Source organism: Loxodonta africana, chromosome 22, assembly GCF_030014295.1.
Source record: "Loxodonta africana isolate mLoxAfr1 chromosome 22, mLoxAfr1.hap2, whole genome shotgun sequence".
NCBI classification, from domain to species: Eukaryota; Metazoa; Chordata; class Mammalia; order Proboscidea; family Elephantidae; genus Loxodonta; species Loxodonta africana.
The window spans coordinates 33060993-33081530 of record NC_087363.1 but is presented as its reverse complement, the minus strand read 5'-3'; the positions used below and the strand labels follow the sequence as shown (position 1 = coordinate 33081530).

Below are 20538 nucleotides of genomic sequence, written 5' to 3'. Positions count from 1 at the left end.
GTGAGGATGGGCTCAGCCCTAGTGAGCCTACCTCGTGGAGGGATGAAAGGCTGCTCTCCTAGACAAACAGGCCTCCTGCATAGTCTCGGACTTTTTGTTGGGAAGTTTCCTCCTGGGGAACTCAATTCTTTTACTCTTTCTTGGCCTAATTGCTCTCTAAGACCAAGGGCTTCCCTTCATTACTCTCCTGGGGTGGAGTCACTGATTCTTCCCAGAGCCCTTCTTTAAGGGTTATCCTCTTCTTTTGGTGGAGGGAATAATCTCTCAGTACTATTTCCTTGGAAATTGCAGAAGTAAAATAAACATGTATGCTGTTTCTCCTTGATCCATGGATCTACACCTGGACCTGGGGAGCTGTAGTTGGAATCAGGTCTTGGGCCTACATGACGAGAATAATGTAAAAATATGGTGGGAAACTGTGGTAGCAGCTTCTTTGTGTCAAAGTTGCCAATGTACATTTTGTCTGTCATCCATAGCAGCTGTACATGTCCTGTGTGAGCAAGGGGACATAAAAATCAATGTATGTGGACTATCCTGTCCTGTATCTTTCTATACAGCTATCTAAACACGGTATTAGATTAAAACTCATTGTGGCTTGTGAGTTAGATTGTCTATCTGAATACGTGACAACCATTGGTGGCATTGCAGGATCTAGGCATAAAGCTACCAAAAAAGGATGAGAAAAAGAACATATAAACAAATTGTAGATGAAAAGCATACATCCCAGACAAATCACTCCAATAGGCATTGGAAGAATCCACACAAATGGTTCTCTATAATTTCAAAGAAGCTAAAGAAAACATGGTCTGTCGTTAAGAAAGAACAAACAAACAAGGACAGGGAGCTCAAGAAAAAGGTACTAATTTTCAAAGAAGAGATAATAAGCCCACAGAGAGTGATCAGATGATTTAAAGAAAGCTGCAGAGTCCAGGAAGAAAAGGAAAAAGAAAATAAAGGTAATATACAGCTTAAAACAGCAAATATATTCTGTATACCAATTGTCGTATATGTAATAATGCTAACAGAAAAAGCACAACTGAAAACAGTTACAGACGTGATAAACTAGAAGCAACACAAATTAATGGAAAAATTGATGAAAAACAACAAAGTTATTACAATAATTATAAAGATAATAAATGTGAAACCAGAGGAAATCCAACATATGCATACCTGGTTTTTTTCCAGAAAAGAGAACAGAATAAAATGAAACAAACAAACAAAAAGCCTAAAGATATCATAAAAGAAGATATTCTTAAATACAGATATACCTAAATTTGTACCTCAAAAGACCACACCAAGACATAGCTGGGTGAAGATTCTGAATGTGAAGGGTAAAGAAAAAAAAAAAAGCTAGTCTTCTAAGCAAAAAAAGTAGGTCATGTATGTGGTAGTGTTACAGACATTCCTTGATATTTTTGAATACTTTTGATTCTCTGATACTGTTAATTCATCTTCCCTTGAGTATGGGCTGAATTTAGTGACTAATTTCTAGGCAGTACAATATAGCAGAAGTGATGGGATGCATGAGATTACGTTATAAACAGACTGCAGCTTTGGCTTAGGTGTTTCCTCCCCTCTCTCTCTCTGTCTTTTCAATCACTCTCTCCAGGAAAAGCCATCTGCCATTAGGATTCTCCAGAAGCCTACAGAAGGGACTATGTGGTAAGGAACTGAGTCCTGTCAACAACCAGGTGAGTGAGCATGGGAGCAGATTTTTCAGCCCCAGTCAAGCCTCAGTTGACTGCAGCCCCATCTGACAACTTGACCACACCCTCACAAGAGACCCTGAGACAGAAGCATCTGGTTAATCTGTTGCCAGATTTCTGATGCACAGAAACTGTTAAGATAATAAATATTTGTAGCTTTAAGCTGCTGTTTTAGGAAAATTCGTTATGCAGCATTAGTATAGAAAACTAATATGTGGTACAAGAAGGAAAACTTGTTCTCAGAATTTTATACATCTGTACTCCGTTCCAGAAGATAGAGAGCAAAATCTACAAAATTCAGAGGGAAAGAAAGTACGATCCAATAATTTTAAAGCCAGGTAAGTTGTCCATGTATGTATGTAACAGACGGACATTCTCAAACATGTAAGAACTCAGGAAAGTCCACAATCATGATCATTTTGGGAAAAAAAAAAATCACTTGGTTAATTCAAACTAAACCACAGAGGTGAATAAAATTTTAAAAGTCAAGAATTTAAGAACCATGGCAAGAGGATTAGTGTTTGACATTTAATCCATTAAAAAGTAAAACTATATTGGGAGAATATGGTTACTGTCATGGATTGAATTATGTTCCCCCAAAAAAGTTTGTATAAATTTGGCTGGGCCATGATTTCCAGTATTGTGTAGTTGTCTTCCATTTTGTGATTGTAATTTTATATAAAGAGGATTAGAGTGGGATTGTAACACCCTTACCCAGGTCACATTCCTTATCTAATATAAAGGGAGTTTCCCTAGAGTGTGGCCTGCACCACCTTTTATCTTACAAGAGACGAAAGGGAAGCAAGTAGAGAGTGGAGACCTCACACCATGCAGAAAGCAGTGGTGGGAGCAGAGCGTGTCCTTTGGACCCAGGGTCCCTGCTTGGAGAAGCTACTCGACCAGGGGAAGATTGAGGACAAGGACCTTCCTCCAGAGCTGACAGAGAGGGAAAGCCTTACCCTAGAGCTGACACCCTGATTTTGGACTTTTAGCCTACTTTACTGTGAGGAAATTAATTTCTCTTTGTTAAAGCCACCCACTTGTGGTATTTCTGTTACAGCAGCAGTAGATAACTAAGACAGTCACCAAGCAGAATACAAATGTTATAAAGCCTGACAATGTAAAAATAATAATATAATTCTTAAAGATCACAGGTGAGAAGGAGGAGATGTTGGAGAAAATGTAAGTAAGTGTTCTAATTTTCACATTTTTCTTACCAGAAAGTAAAAACATGCAGTTGGAAGTTGGAAATTGTTAACACATGATTTCAACCTCGTTGTTTCATAATCATTTTTTTCTTTAAAGAAAACTTTTAGGAACAAATATCTTTTCTGGAAAAATGTTTATCTGAAAAAATAATTTCACTTCAGCTTTTTATTTTTCTTAAATTTAATTTTAAAATTAACATGACTATATTTGTAAAATTATGTTTGTGTATGTCCTTCTGTCTGCTTAAATGTTTACAGAGATATCCAAAATGATGGGCATCATACACTGAAATTTTTTTTTTTTTTGCTAGAGTTAGGGTGACTATTATAATTTTTTTCTTTGTCCTTTTACGTGTTGCTTGAGTTTTTGAAAAAATAATGGCCATGCATTATTTTTTCGAAATTGATATTTATTTTTAAAAAAGAAACAAGGAAGAGATAAATAAATTAAATGTTCAACTTTAGGAATAAGAAAAAAGCAAAATGGACTCCAAGAAAGTAAAAGCAAAGGAATTAACAAAGGTAAATGTAGAAATTAATGAAACAGAAAACAAAAAATAGTAGATCTGGGCAATACAATTAAAAATAATTTCTTTGAAAAAGATAAGTAAAATAAACAATACTATGGCAAACTGATTAAAAGATAAAGAAAGAAGACACAAATAACTAACAATAAAAAAGAGCAAGGGGGTGGATCCCTCTGGGTCTGTTTCCTTTTTTCCTCAATTTCTCCAGACTCTGACATTCACTCTGGCCAATAGGGCAGCTATGTCCACCTTTTCAGCACACCATTACACTTTAGAGCTCTCAACTACGGTGGTAAGCACCTAACCCTACCCACCCCCCGACGGATTTTACATTCTAGGGGTGGTAAGTAAGCCTGTAATTATAGAAGATAATTGCAATTAGCAATAAGCGCGTCATGAGGGAATTAGAACATGTGGATATGCTGGAGAATGGGGTCAACTTCATTTTGAGTTCACTGGTAACAAATGGCTAAGAAGGGACGTTTAAACCAAGATCTGGTTGAGTAAAAGAAGCCAGCTTTGCTGGAGGTGGCAGAACACCCTAGGTTGACCAAACAGAAAATGCAAACACTCGAAGGGACTAACGGATTTGATGTATCTGAGGTACAAGGACAAAGCCAATGTGACTGAAGCTCGTTGAACCGTGGGAGAGTGTCAGATGACACCTGAGAGGTACGCATAGATCAGGCCACGCCTACAGCTCTTGCAGTCGTGTGTCTCTACTTACTGGAGTGACTGTGGTTACTTCGTTTCATTCATTCATTCAGCACAGGGGATTGTAAGGCACGGTGCATAAGTTCAGCCTTGAGACACCTGATTCCAAATGATGGTTACAGGATTCCCCTTCTGGCACAGGGTCCCTGAGGGGTGGCAACCTAGGAAACTCATCTCAAAGCTGCCTTGAGATGGCAAACGCACTAAATTTACTTAGCTTACGTGATTTTTTTTTATGTGATAGGAACTTTAAAAAATAGCGAGTTTTCTTAAAGATGGTTTTATTCACTTTTTCCATAATATCGACACATTCATCCTCATATCTGTTTTTAAGGCGTCTTGAGGGGGTTGGTAGAGATTGTAAGGGATGGAAAGTCTTGCACGGAGGCCACCCCTGGGAGACACGTAAACCCGGCGGCCGAGAGACGCAGACACGCCGCGTGGATAACAAGAGGACGCAGCTGGGCGCTCGCCCCTTTCCAAACCGCGACTGGCGCCTGCGCCGAGATCGGGCCGGCGACCTAGTTCGCATGCGCAAGGAGCCGGGGGCGGAGCGAGCGGCCGCCCTGGGCTCCAGGCTGGTGCGGCGTAGGGAGTGCCTGTACCCCCTTCCCGCAGCTAGTGCTGCCGCTGCCGGCTTCTCAGTTCCCGAGCAGGCCCAGCGCGGCTGGGCGACAGCGAGACCCTGGCGCAGCCTCCGCCGCCGTCGCCGGCGCAGACGTCGCCGGGCCCCGGGAAGGTGGGCGCCGGCCCCAACCGCCGCCCGGGCGGCGTCCGCGGCGCGCCCGTGTCGTCGCCCCCGGGGCGCCGAGCCCGCTTGTCGACCCCCGGGACCAGCCGCTCGTCAGCCGAGGCCCGCGAGGAGCTGCGGCGCCGCCTCCTGGGCCTCATCGAGGGCAATCGCGTGATGATCTTCAGCAAGAGCTACTGTCCGCACAGCACGCGGGTGGGTAGGCGGGGGTAGGAGCTCGGCCGCGCCCACCCCCGGGCCTCCGGGGGGAGCCGCCCTCTGACGGTCCTCGGCGCGGGAGAGGCCAGCGGGGGGCCCCCCAGCGCAGCCGGGCCCGTCTAGTTTTTCCACCCGTGTACCCCGGCCCTGGGCTGAGCGCTCCCCGGGACCGAACGCCGAGCCTGCAGCAGCGCTTCCTGCGGGCCGGCTCCCGGGTGACTGTGGTTGCCACAGGGATGGCGCGCTCCAGACCGGACGACCCAGCGGGGAGGAAAAGTCTCTTGTAGGATACCCTTTGTGGGAGAAAGATGTGGTAGTCTGCTTCCGTAAAGGTTACAGCCTGGGAAACTCATAGGCAGTTCTGCCCTATAGGGTCGCTGTGAGTTGGAATCCACTGGACGGTAGTGAGTTTGGCTGAGTTCTAAGGTGCGCTTTGCCTCTGCCTGCGCCTCCCGCCTGCCACCAGCCGGGAGCAGCTCCCACTGCCAAGACTTTCACGTTTAAGCTCTGAGTGAAGGTTTTTGCGGAATCACTGGCATTTTCTTGTCACAGAGGAACACTGGTTAACCTTGACCTCTGGCTGTTAATCTGATTAAAATTTTGGCTTGATAAGAGATCAATACCAGTAGACGTAACGATTTAGGAGTCTCTGTTAGACCTGAGGAAACCCTGGTGGTGTAGTGGTTAAGTGCTACAGCTGCTAACCAAGAGGCTGGCAGTTCGAATCCGCCAGCTCCTTGGAAATCCTATGGGCAGTTCTACTCAGACCTGTAGCGTCGCTATGAGTCAGAATCGACTCCACGGCAGTGGGTTTGGTTTTTTGGTTTTGGGTTAGACCGGAATTCAGATCACCTTTTCACCATTTTCTAGCCCGTTGACCTTGAATAGGTTACAGAACTCCGTGGAGTCTTGGTTTCCTCATCTTGTAAAATGAAGATAAAGGAAGGTCCTGAGGGTAATATGAGGACATGCGTAATGTCAGCTGTATTGCACACTACCTTGACTTTTGTGGGCAAGGGAGCACGTTCTATGGGCAAATATGTTTTGAATTTAAAAACAATTCACTTGGAACCTTTGGGAGATAACCCACCTCTAAAATGGAGACTTTAATATTTTGAAACTTCGGACTGTCAAAAACTTGAAATAGTGATACATGGAAGATGATGTGAAAGCACAAACTATTGGGTTAGGTTGGTGGAATTTTAGGTTCTATTTTTCAATTTTATTTTCAAGTTTACATTTTTCTGTGTGCACTTGAGAAGAAGGTGTACGCTGCTGCTGTTGGGTGGAGTGTTCTATAGATGTGTGTTAGATCTAGTTGGTTTATAGTGTTACTCAAGTCTTCTGTATTATCATTGATTGTCTAGTTGTTCTGTCCATTACTGAAAATGGGGTATCGAAGTCTTCAAATGTTACTGTAGAATTGTCCATTTCTCATTTCGGTCTAGAGTCTGTCTCCTGTAGACAGCATATATAGCTGGAATTTTTTTTTTTTTTTGAACTCTGACGATGTGCCTTTTGCTTGGATTGTTTAATTCATTCACATTTAATGTTATTATTGATGTAGTTAAATTTCTGCCATTTTACTTTTTGTTTTCTCTGTCTCATCTTTTCTGTTCTTCTATGTCTCCTTCACTTTCTTGTTGCTTTCATGTTGTATTCTAGTGTAACATATTAATTCCTTTAATAATTTTTTTAGTATATATATATATATTTCAGTTATTTCCTAAGTGATTTCTCTAGGGCATGTGATATACATCTTAGGAGGATGTACTTCAGACTTACACAGACTGAATTCCAGTGAAGTACGGGTGGGTATAGTAACATTGGAGCTCTGGCAGTGTGGTGGTTAAGAGCTTGGCTGCTAACCAAAAGGTCAGCAGTTTGAATCTACCAGCTGCTCCTTGGAAACTGTATGGGACAGTTCTACTCTGTCCTGTAGGGTCACTATGAGTCAGAGTCAACTCTTTGGCAGTGGGAGTGTGTGTGTATATAGTAATGTTATTCCTCTAAAGCTTTATTCTTTCTTACCCCTTTTTGTGCTGTTACCTGCATTACATCTACATATGGTACAAACCCAACAATACATTATCTCATATAATTTTATGCCTTTTAAAGACATCAAAGAGAAGAAAGCTGTATGTATTTACGGAGTTTGTTATATTAGTCTTATTATTTACTGTTTATGGTTATCTTTATTTGTTCCTATGGATTTAAGTTGTCATCTGGTACTATTTTCTTGCTCTAAATACAGTTTTACTCCTGCCCACCTCCTTGTGCTGTTACTGCCAAATATATTACATGTTAAACTTTTTGAGGAACTGCAAAACTATTTTTCACACCTTCATTTTTGAAAGATAGTTTTGCTAGGTATAAGATTCTTGGTTGACATTTTTCCCCCAGCACATTGTATATGTCATTCCACTTCCTTTAGCCTTCATTGTTTCTGATGAGAAGTCAGTTGTTCATCTTATTCAAGTTCCCTTATATGTAGTGAAACCTTTTTTTTTTTTTTTTGCTGCTTTGTGTTTGATATTTCCTCTTGGATGAAACATTGTTGTAACACTTTCTTTTGCTTCTTTAAGCATGGTTTATTTTAGTTCTTTTAACATATTCTTAATGACTACTTAGTTAAATCTGACATTTGGGCACTCTCACAGGCAATTTCTGTTCCCTTCTTTATCCTTTATTATTTTTTTCTTGTGTATGGGTCACACTTTCTTGTTTCTTTTCATGTTTTGTAATTTTTTTTTCCAACTGTACATTTTAGGCAATATATTGTATCAACTCTGAATACTGAATCTCTCCTTCCATGGGCTTGTTTTGTTTGCTTATTTGTTTCTTTAGAGATTTGGCTAGGCTATTTTAGGAAAGTTTATTTCCAGTCCAAGGTGAAACTCCTGTTCCTTAGAGGGTGCAGCCTTGGGTATCCACATAGCCACCCTGGGATGACAGGAGTTTTAGCAGGGTTCTCGTTGACTGTCTCTTACCCTGATGTCTGTTGTCTGCCTCTTGGTCACACACTCAGCTGTTAGGTTCTACCAGTTGCAGGCTGATTGCTCTATTATTTTTGACAGTGCCCTCGGTTATAAATTGTTGCACAATCTGATCCAATTAAATTCAAGCTACTTTGCAGGGCTAGCTTTTGAGAGAGTTCTTTGAAGTTTGTTCTGACCCCATGAGGTCTAGTCTTAGCTATCCCTTTCCCTGGTTCACTCTAGTAAACAAGCTGGTCTTTGGTTTAGCTTGTTCTGTTGGAGCTACCAGCCTACTCTTAATTGCTTGTCGTCAAAATCCCTGTTTTTGAGAATGTCCTTAGGCTTTAATTCCCCATAGTCTGTTTGAGGAGAGTGTAGAGCTCTCTGTTCCTATGAACTGCCTCTTCCCATGGATAGAACCTTTTGAGTCCCTGCACTGTAGCTGGAGGCAGAGCCAGTGTCACCTTCTCTCCAAGTGACACCCCTATGTTATGAGCAGGGTACTGGGTGCAGGGGGTAGCCTCTGACCTTTTTGGCTTGCCTCTCCTGATGTAGAATCTCACCCTGTGAGTGAGCTGGGGCAAGGGCCATTGGTACCTCAATATTTTCAGCCTGCTGCTCCTGGAGTAGAACCTTTGACCTATGAGTGGGGGCTAGGTGGAGGATGAGATACCCAATCTCTTGGCCACACAGAGGAATTTAGCATCTGACTTGGAGCGGTGGGGGGATTGTGAAGTGCCGATGGCCTGCCCTTCTGGTGAGATACCATATCCCTCAACTGGGAGCTGAGGGGATAGGGAGCCTTACTTTTTTTTCTTGGCCACGCTCACTTGAAATAGACCTTTGTCATGCTCACATGGGGTCACCATGAGTCGGAATGGACTCCATGCAACTAAAAACAGCAACAACATCTAGGGATAGGGAAATAAGGGAGTGGGTTATGGCTGAAATGTCACAGACTTGCTGTTTTTACTGAGATTTAGTAGATTTTCTTGAATAAATGTTTCTTATTTGCTATGTTCCCTTAAGACAATTTTCAGAGAATTTGTTGCTTTTGAAATAATTTTTACCAGTTATGAGTATTTTACTGGGGAGTAGGTCCGTAAAGCTCTTTATACCTCCATTCCAGAAGGAGGACCTCTGGACTTTATCTTGAGAACTGTCTTACTTATCTAGTGCTGCTGTAACAGAAATACCACAGGTGGATGGCTTTAGCAAATAGAAGTTTATTCTTTCACAGTCTAGTAGGCTAGCACTCCAAATTCAAGGTGCCAGCCCCAGGGGAAGGCTTTCTCTCTCTGTCAGCTCTTGGGGAAGGTCCTTGTCATCAGTCTTCCCTGGTCTAGGAGCTTCTTCAGGCAGAAAGCCCGGGTCTAAAGGACACATTCTGCTCCTGGCACTTTCTTGATGGTATGAGGTCCCTTTGTCTCGCTGATTGCCTCTCTCTTTTATATCTCAGAAGAGATTGGCTCAAGACAAAATCCAGTCTTGTAGATTGCGTCCTGCCCTGTTAACATAACTGCTGCTAATCCTATCTTATCAACATCATAGAAACAGGATTTATAAAACAGGAAAATCATACCAGGTGACAAAATGGTGGGCAGTCACACAACACTGGGAATCATGGCCTAGCCAAACTGATACACATATTTTTTGGGACACAATTCAATCCATGACAAGGACTGAGAGCATTGAGGAGTTTTAAGTAATACAGTAAAAAGTGGGTTTTAACAGACCACTTTGGCTGCAATTTGTAGAACTAAAGGGGACAAAGCTGGGATGCAGAGAGAACTCTTAGAATGTTGCTAAGTAATTCCTGTAGTAGATGTTGGTGGTGAAACTAAGATAGCCAACTGTGGGGAACTAGAAAAATTAACCAGTTCAGAACAGAGAATTTTTAAGACTTAGTAATTAATTAGACGGATGGAAAGTCAGCCTGAGGGTGGGAAGAGGTTGTGTGAGAGGGTGGCTTAAAAATGATTCTTAGCACTTCTAAAAGTTGTTAAAATGCTGATTCTCATTCAGGGCCTGATTCTGTACTTCTAACCACCTCACCGGTAATGTCCATGCTGTTGTTCTTCTGCCTGCTTTTTGAGTAGAAAAAAGGGTTTCTGGGATTCCTTGTTTAACCTACTGGTGAGTGGTGATGTAGTGAAATGGTCCATTTACTTGTCTCTCTTCCTTACTGGAGGGCAAGGATTATGTCTTGTTCTTGTTCATTGTTACATTTTAAGCATTTAGAACAGTGGGTGACTTGTAGTAGGTGTTTAATGGATAGATATTTGCTTAATGAATGTCAAAAGGAAACACAGAGGAAAAGGTATGTAGAAGATGATGAATTGCATATTGGGCATGTTGTGTGTGAGGAGCCTGTGGAATATCCAGGTGGAGAATTAGTCTGTCTTGAGTTCAGAAAAGAGATTTGGGAAAAGTTGTAGCTATGGGGACATGAAGATCTACCTGGTAAAAAAAGGCAAGGGACTGGCTGAAATAATCCTGGGAATATGTGTCAGGGAAGAAAAAAACCATTTAGGTCAGAAATCATATTCCTGAAGAAAACTTCTCTTGGACATCCTTTACTGTGCTCCTGTTTCATAACTGTTGCGAGAGTGAAACTTATGTAAGTTTTTGTTACAGGTTAAAGAACTCTTTTCTTCTTTGGGAGTTGAATGTAATATCCTGGAACTTGATCAAATTGGTAAGTATAATGGTTGGTACATAGTGTTGATTTGTAATAAATGTCAACAAGATTGGCTACTTTCTGTTTAATTTATTTCTCTGAGTAGGATGAGCTGTTTTGGTCTACATTTAACCATGCGTGAAAACGAACCCATATGTGATAAAATTTGGTTTAGATTATTTTTTAATATATATTCTGTATTTGAAGGGAAGGAGTGGGAGGAATATACATAAGCTGCTACCCTGAAGTACTTTAGGCATTTCAGATATATCCATCAGCTTTCTAGTAAAATAGATGAAGCAGTAATAAATGAAAAGAATCTGCTCCTACTTCCAGGTTGTATTACCGTGAGGGGAAATACATTAATATTTTAGCTTTGTGATTTGAATTCTTGTTATTTTTCCCTCCCTCCACCCTACCACCTATCCACTGTTAATCACTTAACACAGGCAGCTGTTAGGAAGGGAATATACTGGGACAGAGGATATTCTAGTAAAAACAGAACAAACTTGGTCTCTGCCCTCAGGGAGCTTCACTGACTCTTTTTAGGCAAGTCACTTTAATAAATTAAAAGTTCTTGAATCTTTGAGGCTTTTCTAAAGGGTATACAGAGTAAGATAGTCTTAAGTAGTCATGGCCCAGTTTTATTTTAGCGATGGAAGATAAACTTTGGACTCCGATCACAAAGATTTTTCAAATGTAATTATAGGAAGCAATTTCTGAGTTATTACTGTTTTAGCAGATTTTATGTTGATATTTGCTTTTTAAAGGTGGCCTTATCTATTTGTCATGGAATAGTCAATTATATATCAAAATCTAACTTAGGAGGGTTTATTTTTAAAAGTAGATTGGTCTTTGTTCTTTAACTAGGGCTTCCTTTGAAAGCATAGGTTTTTCCTCAGCCTGACACATCAGTTCATGAGTTTATATAACACAGTGATATTTATGGGTATGTATGTCAACTTTTGGGTGTTGTGACACTTCAGTTCAACTCCTAAATTTTGGAACCCTTTTCATGTTTTTATGTATTTAATTTTTTATTCTTTAGATGATGGGGCCACTGTTCAAGAAGTTCTGTCAGAGATCACCAATCAGAGAACTGTGCCCAATATTTTTGTGAATAAAGTACATATGGGTGGATGTGACAGGACACTTCAGGTAATAATAGAAATTATATATTTTTCAAAGCTGTTCAAATTTTCTTATATTAAATATATTTAAAAGGGGAGTAAAGGTTTTTTAGGAGTCTGTTTGTCTTTTAGAAGTTAGAAATATGGAAAAGCACATAGGATGGTTTTCAGATAATCTTGATTAAGGGAAATTAACTTTTCTATCAAATTATCTTTTCTATCAGAACCTATGAAGAAAGTTTTTTTTTTTAAATAATATATTTTCTTTTTTTGTTGTTGCTGCAAATAGGCACAGCAAAAACATACACCAGTTCATTTCTACATGTACAATTCAGTGACATTGATTGTATTTTTCAAGTTGTGCAGCCATTCTTAACCTCCTTTTTTGAGTTGTCCCTCCGTGATTAACGTAAACTCACTGCCCCCTAAGGTTCCTGTCTTGTCTTTAGAGTTGGTATTGTCAGTTTGATCCCATATAGATAGATCTTAAAAGAGCATAATGCTCGAGGTAGACATTCTTTACTAGTTAAGCTAAACTATTGTTTGGTTTTAAGAAGACTTCAAAGGATATTTTTGGTTTAAAGTTTAAAGATTATTTTAGGGTAATAATTTTGAGGGTTCATCCAGCCTCCATGGCTCCAGAAAGTCTGGAGTGCATGAGATTTTTAAATTCTATTCGCGTTTCCCCCCTTTTGATGGGGATTCTTCTATAGAATCTTTGATCAAAATGTTCAGTAATGGTAGCTAGGCACCAACCAGTTCTTCTGGTCTCATGGCAAAGGAAGCAGTTTTTCATGGAGGCAGTTAGCTGCATGTTCTATGTCCTCCTCCTGTTCATGACTCTCCTTCTTCCTCTGTTGCTCTAGGTGAATAGAGACTAATTATTGTGCCTTTTAAGCTTTTAAGACCCCTGGCACTGCACAGCGAACTAGAAGCTAGAACAGAAACACTAAACAGGTTCTTAGGCCACTTAACTGGGATGTCCCATGAAACCATGACCCTAAACCTCCAAACCAAGGAACCAAATCCCATGAGTGTTAGCTTGTATTTAAGCAGCTTCAGAAGCTATTCTTTTTGTTGTTGTTGTAGATATATCTATATACAACTTTTGCCAATTCCGTTTTTTATAGGTGTACACCTTATTGACAGCAAATACATTAATTGGCTGTGCAACCTTACCCTTAATCAGTGTGATTTTTCTATCACCATAAACTGAAACTCAGTATTCATAAGCAATAACTCTCTCTTCCCCCCTCCCACCTGCCCCCAGTAGCCACTAATAAACTTTGGTTGCTATACATTTGTCTGTTCTTGTCTTTTTATGTAAGTGAGTTCATACAATATTTGTCCATTGTGATTGAATTTACTTCACTGAGCATAATGTCTTCAAGCTCAATCCATATTGTGGCATGTATCAAAACTTCATTTTTCCTGCTGGCTGGGTAATATTCCATTGTATGTAGATACCACAGTTTGTCTACTCATTCATCCGTTGATGGGCATTTAGGTTGTTTCTACCTTTCGGCTATTGCGAATAGTGCTGCAGTGAACTTAGGTGTACAAGTCTTCGAGTCTCTGCTTTTAAGTCTTGTGAATATACCTAGGAGTGGAATTGCTGAGTCATATGATAGTTCTGTTTTTGAGGAACTGCCAGACTGTTTTCCACAACAGCTGTACCATTTTGCTTTCCTACCAGCAATGAATAAAGGTTCCAGTTTCCCTACATCCTTGCCAACATTTGTTATTTTCTGTTTTGTTTTTTATTTTTATCTTAGCCATTCCAAAAACCCGTTGCCATCAGTTCGATTCTGACTCATAGTGACCCTATAGAATAGAGTAGAACTGCTCCATGGGGTTTCCAAGGAACAGCTGGTGGATTTGAACTGCTGACCTTTTGGTTAGCAGCCTTAGCTCTTAACCACTGCGCCACCACCCCTCCCTAGTGGGAGAGAAATAGTATTTCATTGTAGTTTTGATTTGCATCTCTCCAGTGGCTAATGACAGTGAGCATATTTTCATGTGTTTGGTGGTCATTTGAATGTCTTCTTAGGTGAAATATCTATTCAGGTTCTTTGCCCATTTTGTAATTGGGTTATCTTTTTGTTGTTAAGTTATTGAAGTTTTATATGTATTTTGGTTATTAGATTCTTGCTGGATATATGGTTTCCAAAGATACTCTCCCGGTCGGTACCTTTTCACTTTTTTGTGAAGTCTTAATGAACAAAAGTTTTGAATATTTATCATGTCCAATTTATCTATTTTGCCTTTTATTGTTTGTGTCTTTGTTATTACGTTAGATAATCCGTTGCTGAAAGCTAGGCCCAACAGCATTACCCATGCATCTTCCAAGAATTTTATGGTTTTTATTTTGCGCGTTTAGGTCCGTAATCCATTTTGAATTTGTTTTTGTTTATGGTATGAAAGAAGCCCTGGTGGTGCAGTGATTAAGTGCTCAGCTGCTAACCGAAAGGTTGGCACTTTGAACCCACCAGCTGCTCTGCAGAAGATGTGGCAATCTGTTCCCATAAAGATTTACAACCTTGGAAACCCTATGGGGCGGTTCTACTCTGCCTCATAGGGCCACTATGAGTTGAGATTGACTCGATGGCAGAGGTTTGGTATGGTTGGGTTTTATGGTGTGAGGCATGGATCCTGTTTCATTTTTCTGCATGTGGAAATCCAGTTTTCTCAACACCATTTACTGAAGAGACTTCATCTTTCCCCATCTAATGGTATTAGCCCCCGTGTCAAAAATCAGTTGACCATAGATGTTGGGGTTTATTTCTGAACTGTCTCTTCCATTGGTTTATGTGTCTATTGTTATACCAGTACCAGGATGTTTTTATTACTGTGGCTGTGTAGTTTGTTTTAAAAGTAGGAAGTATAAATCCTCCTACTTTGCTCTTCTCTTTCAACATTGCTTTAGCTATTTGGGGCCACTTGGCATTCCGTATAAAGTTGAGAATTGCTTTTTCTGTTTCCATAAAGAAGGCTATTGGAGTTTTGACCGAGATTGCATTGAATTTATAGATCTACAGATTGTTGACATCTTAACAATGTTAAGTCTTTCAGTCCAAGAACATGGAATATCTTTCCATTTATTTAAGTCTTCTTTAATCTCTTTCGGCAGTGTTTTATTGCTTTTCTGCTATAAGCCCTTCACGATTTATTCCTAGGTGTTTTATTTTTAGATGCTATTGTAAACTTACAATTAAAAAAAAAAATTAATTTTTTTTTTTTTTTTTTATTGTAAGTGGAATTGTTTCCCTCATTTCTCTTTCAGATTTCTCATTGCTGGTGTTTAGAAACCCAACTGACTTTTGTTTGTTGCCTTTGTACTCTGCAACTTTGCTGAATTCCTTTGTTAGCTCCAGAAGTTTAGAAGCAGGCTTTTGAGTGAGGCTGCCAGTCATGTACTCTTCTGGACAGATGGGTGGGCCACCCTGGAGACCTCCCTGGTCTCTTTCTTCTGAGGGAGAGAGAAGCAAGGACTGTTCCATCTTTTAGGTTTAGTAAAATGAGGCCCATGCTAACAATCTTGTCCAGGAATTTTAGAATTTTATGGATTCTACTAACATTGGGGAACTTGGCAAAGGCCCATAGCCTTCAATTTTTGACTCCTAGAATGCTAGAAATGAACAGAAAAGGAGTTGTTCAGTTAAGTAGTGATAAGTAAAAATTGGTATTTGTTAAGTAAGATTCATATTTTATAACTAGTTATTTACTTTGTTAAAATTCTTATCTTTTGTATCCTTTATATCTGTATGCTGGTGTTAGTAATCAGTGATTGATTAAATCTTATATTTGAGATTTTAATTAAGAATTACATTTTGTTGGGAAAAATGATTGCATTATATAATAATTTAGTGAAAGTCTCTTTTATTATTTCTAGAATCTATAACTCAATTCATGTGGTGGTAAGTACCTTATTTACAGACCCTGAACACCTTCTGAAGTCTTAGTTTTGCCAATCCTAACCTGGAAAATGATTTCAGAGCATCAATCTGGAGATGCAGAGATAGCCACTATGTTTCAAGTCTGAAAGGCATTTCCTTGTATGGCAGATGCTTAGGAGATGGATTTCCCTAAAGAACCTTAAAATAAAGAGGCCAAGGGAGTCACTTACAGAGTGGTGCTACAAGGCTTCTTGTGTACCCATTCCTCAGTGGACTGTGTAGAATCTGGTAAATCTGCATAGTTAAAAAGCACTTCATTGTGCTTGACGGGATGAGCTACTTCAAGCATAATGTTTCTAAAGCCAAGGTAATGAAATTGAGCAACTGACTGTGCATAAAGAAAACTGTTGCTAAGCCACCTGTTGACCCTCTAACATCATCTAAGCCATTTCTGATCACTAGGGGGACCAAATGAACGAGAGAATAAGGTGCCAAGTTAGCTCATGACCACTGCTGAAAGAAAAAGCAAAGTGTAATGTTGTATAGGAAGTTTCAAAATCTAGATCAGTTTATGAGGAACCATGAAAACAAAATGCACATATCCTTCTGATGGTGGGTAAGAGTTGTTTTCAAAATGAAGGCTAGCACAGGTGAATAAAGTACAGATGATCTTGAAAAGTGAAACTTTGTCATTTCACTGCACTTGATTAGACCTCTGGGTCATTTGACACCTGCCTAGCTATCAGGTGATAGGTCAAAAAGAACAAAAAAAAAAAAAACATACTTTGTGTTATATTCTAACTCGTTGAATCCTTTTTTGTTTTTGTGCTTTAGGTGAAAGTTTACAGCTCAAGTTAATTTCTCATACAAAAATTTATGCACATATTGTAATGTGATACTAGTTGCAATCCCTATAATGTGACAGCACACTCCCTCTTTCCACCCTGGCTTTCCTGTGTCCATACAACCAGCTTCTGTCCTTTCCTGCCTTCTCATCCTGCCTATGGACAGGAACTGCCCATTTGGTCTCATGCATCTGCTTAAACTAAGAAGCATACTCTTCACAAGTATTATTTTATGTTTTATAGTTCAGTCTAATCTTTGTCTGAAGAGTGGGCTTCGGGAATGGTTTTAGTTCTGGGTTAACAGAGTGTCCAGGAGCCATGGCTTTGGGGGTTCCTCCAGTCTCAGTCAGACCATTAAGTCTGGTCTTTTTACATGAATTTGAATTTTGCTTCATACTCTTCTCCCGCTCTGTCAGGGACTCTCTGTTGTGATCCCTGTCAGGGGAGTCATTGGTGGTAGCTGGGCACCATCTAGTTCTTCTGGTCTCAGGTTGATGGAGTCTCTGATTTATGTGGCCCTTATGTCTCTTGGGCTAATATTTTACTTGTGTCTTTGGTGTTTTTCATTCTTCTTTGCTCCAGGTGGGTTGGGACCAATTGATGCATCTTAGATGGCTGCTTACAAGCTTTGAAGACCCCAGACACCACTCATCAAAGTGGGATGCAAAACATTTTCTTAATAAACTTTGTTATGCCAGTTGACCTAGATGTCTCCCAAAACCATAGTCCCCAGACCCCAACCCTACCTACTCTGTCCCTCGAAGTGTTTGTTTGTGTTCAGGAAACTTACTAGCTTTTGGTTTAGTCCAGTTGTGCCGACTTCCCCTGTATTCTGTGTTTTCCTTCCCGTCACCTAAAATGATTCTTGTCTACTGTCTAGTTAGTGAATTCCCTCCCCACCCTCATAACCATCAAAGAATGTTTTCTTCTATGTTTAAACCTTTTCTTGAGTTCTTATAATAGTGGTCTCATACAATATTTGTCCTTTTGTGACTGACTCATTTCACTCAGCATAATTTCCTCTAGATTCATCCATGTTGTGAAATGTTTTACAGATTCATCATTGTTCTTTATCGTTGCATAGAATTCCATTGTGTGTATGTACCATGATTTGTTTATCCATTCTTCTGTTGATGGGCACCTAGGTTGTTTCCATCTTTTTGCTATTGTGAACAGTGCTGGAGTGAACATGGGTGTGCATGTATCTATTCCTATGATGGCTCTTATTTCTCTAGGACATATTCCAAGGAGTAGGATTGCTAGATCATATGATACTTCTATTTCTAGCTTTTTAAGGAACCACCAAATTGATTTCCAAAGTGGTTGTACCATTTTACATTCCCACCAGCAGTGCATGAGTGTTTCAGTCTCTCCACAGCCTCTCCAACATTTATTCTGTGTTTTTTGCATTAGTGCTAGCCTTATTAGGGTTCGTTGGACCCTATTTGGACAGCATCCAAATAAACTTAAAATTCCAACTTATATGAGTGATAGATTGTTTCTAAGATTTTTTTTCATAAAAGAAATCCATGCTGATTGAACATAGGGTACAGATAAGTAATGCACTGTTCTCTCTCCTTTCATCTTGAACATAGGCACATCAGAGTGGCTTATTACAGAAGCTCCTTCAGGAAGATTCTCATGCGTCTTCCTATGATCGTGAAGCATATGATTATGATCTCATTGTTATCGGTGGTGGCTCTGGTGGCCTTTCATGTGCTAAGGTATGAAAATAGAAATGAAACATCTAGGTAATTTTCCTGATGATTGCCACAGCATCTCTTCTGCTGCTTCAAAAAAAATAATAATTATAATATTGCAGTCTAAGCTTTTATTGTAATAGCTGGTTTAATAAAGGGAAAAGATCGCCTTATCACGCAAGTGCAGTCTGTTTGCATTTAGGGGAGAGGAAAATTTGGGGCATGTCGGGAAAACAACAAGGTCTTTATATGTTATCCTTTTTTTGTAGGAAGCTGCCATTTTGGGAAAGAAAGTTATGGTGCTAGACTTTGTGGTCCCATCACCTCATGGCACATCCTGGGGTGAGCCGTTTTTCTTTGTTGTCATTATTGTTGTTCTCTGCTCTTGACATGCCTTATTTGCTTTATATATATTATTTAACCCTCACAGTAATCTCAAGAGGTATAACTAGTCCTGTTTCATAGGTGAGAAAATTGAGAGTCAAGAAGTTTAAGTAACTGGCCTAAGAATCCATAGTTATCAGGTGGTGAAATTGGAAAAAGAATGTAAAAAAATTAAAGAAAATTTTGGGAAAAGGAAAAAATTTCTCTAATCCCAGTGTTTCAACACTTCTGCCATAATTTTTGGTACACGTGTACTAGTGTTTCCACATGTATTTACTGTATCATGTTAAGTTTGCTGTAAACATTTTTCTATTTCTTTTGATTTCCTAATTGACTGTAATGGCTGCATGATAGTCCGCGGAGTTAGTGTGTGCAATCATATAGTTCAGTGAAGAGCCTGGCGTGGTCTCAGCCCCATGGCTCTACTGTGTAGTGTACAGTGGTTTGCTTACCTTCCCAGGGTTTTTTTCACTATAAAATACGGCACATAGATTTTATGCTGGGTATTTTCTATGTATGCCTGTTCTGTGCCCTTGAAGGTTGATCAGTTGGCAACATTGCCTTCTGTCTTCGGGTTGGGCTTGGCAAATATGGGGCAATGGGAGGATAACAGAGGGAGGGAGGAGAGGAAAGTTGGAATCTTTATCCCCTGTCTCCCTCTTTGCTGGATCCTGGCAGGTGGCTACATCCTTCTGTAGAAGGCCACTACCCTGGTCAGCTGGTCTCCCTCTGGGTAGTGGCATTCACTCAGGCTTCTTTCTCCTTCAGCATGGCGATGAGCCTCTGCTGTCACTAGTTTAGGGTACTGTTCTATCGCTCAGTGCTCTTCCTGCCCACATCTTTGTAAGTTACTTGTCTATAAAATTTGCTCAGTTACCCAGCTATGTGTCATCTGTTTCTTGCCAAAACCGTACCTGATAAAATATGAGTATCAGCTTTTGTAAATTCAAACTTACTGAAAAAAATTTAGCCTAGAATTTCATAAAGCAAAGCTAACCTATCTTGATTTTTCTCATGATATTCTCCTAGTATATGTATACTTGTCTTTTTTACCTTGTTCCTTTCTTCTTGTACTTCTTCTCTTCCCACTCTCTCTTCTCTCCCCGTTCCTCTCCTGTCCAGAAATACTCTACTCTCTGGCAACCAGAAGAGACTGCTGTCAATGAGGGAATCTTTTCATTCATGCATGACATGTTTTGTATTATTCAAGATTCAAAGCAGATGTCACCATGCAGCTTAAGGTGGAAGAGCTTCTGGTTCAGAGAAGGAGTAAAGTCATATAGAGTAAAAAGCTTGAAATGGGGGTTCTGACCCTTGGGGCAGTATATATCTAATCAGTCAAGTTCTCATCCCTGAGACTCAAATGGAAGTTTTAAACTCTGTTCCTAGGAAACTGTTCTTACACATATCCATAGAGCATTTTACTCATCCATGGGCCTCCTCCATGGACCCTTGGTTAGACACTTTGGACTAATACCTTGTGTTAGTTATTGTGGGGTGTGGTATTGGCTCCACTACCATCTTTGTCATTGCCACATGTTTTAATGACACCCACCATGCAGTTATGTAAAACCACATACACACAAACACGCACACAGAGGAGACATTAAAGCTGTGATTTTCTTTCTCAGGTCTTGGTGGTACCTGTGTAAATGTAGGCTGTATTCCTAAGAAACTGATGCATCAAGCTGCACTTTTGGGACAGGCATTACGTGACTCAAGGAAATTTGGCTGGGAGTACAATCAATACGGTGAGTAATGGCATATACAGATATAGACTGAGAAAAAAGGAGAAAGAATGAGTTTCTTGGGTAAAGACTT

At 40.1% G+C, this 20538-nt stretch overlaps 1 protein-coding gene across 1 annotated transcript in view; it reads left to right on the top strand.

The window, feature by feature from the left end:
* The first annotated feature begins 4970 nt into the window (after positions 1 to 4970).
* The window catches only part of TXNRD3 (thioredoxin reductase 3), an 87736-nt gene continuing 72168 nt past the window's right edge, over positions 4971 to 20538 (top strand). The window contains exons 1-6 of the mRNA XM_023547847.2: positions 4971 to 5101; positions 10720 to 10780; positions 11811 to 11920; positions 18229 to 18357; positions 18603 to 18675; positions 20349 to 20468. Of these exons, the coding sequence (XP_023403615.1) occupies positions 5063 to 5101; positions 10720 to 10780; positions 11811 to 11920; positions 18229 to 18357; positions 18603 to 18675; positions 20349 to 20468 (532 nt within the window). The 5' untranslated portion in view covers positions 4971 to 5062. The remainder of the gene's footprint in view (positions 5102 to 10719; positions 10781 to 11810; positions 11921 to 18228; positions 18358 to 18602; positions 18676 to 20348; positions 20469 to 20538) is intronic.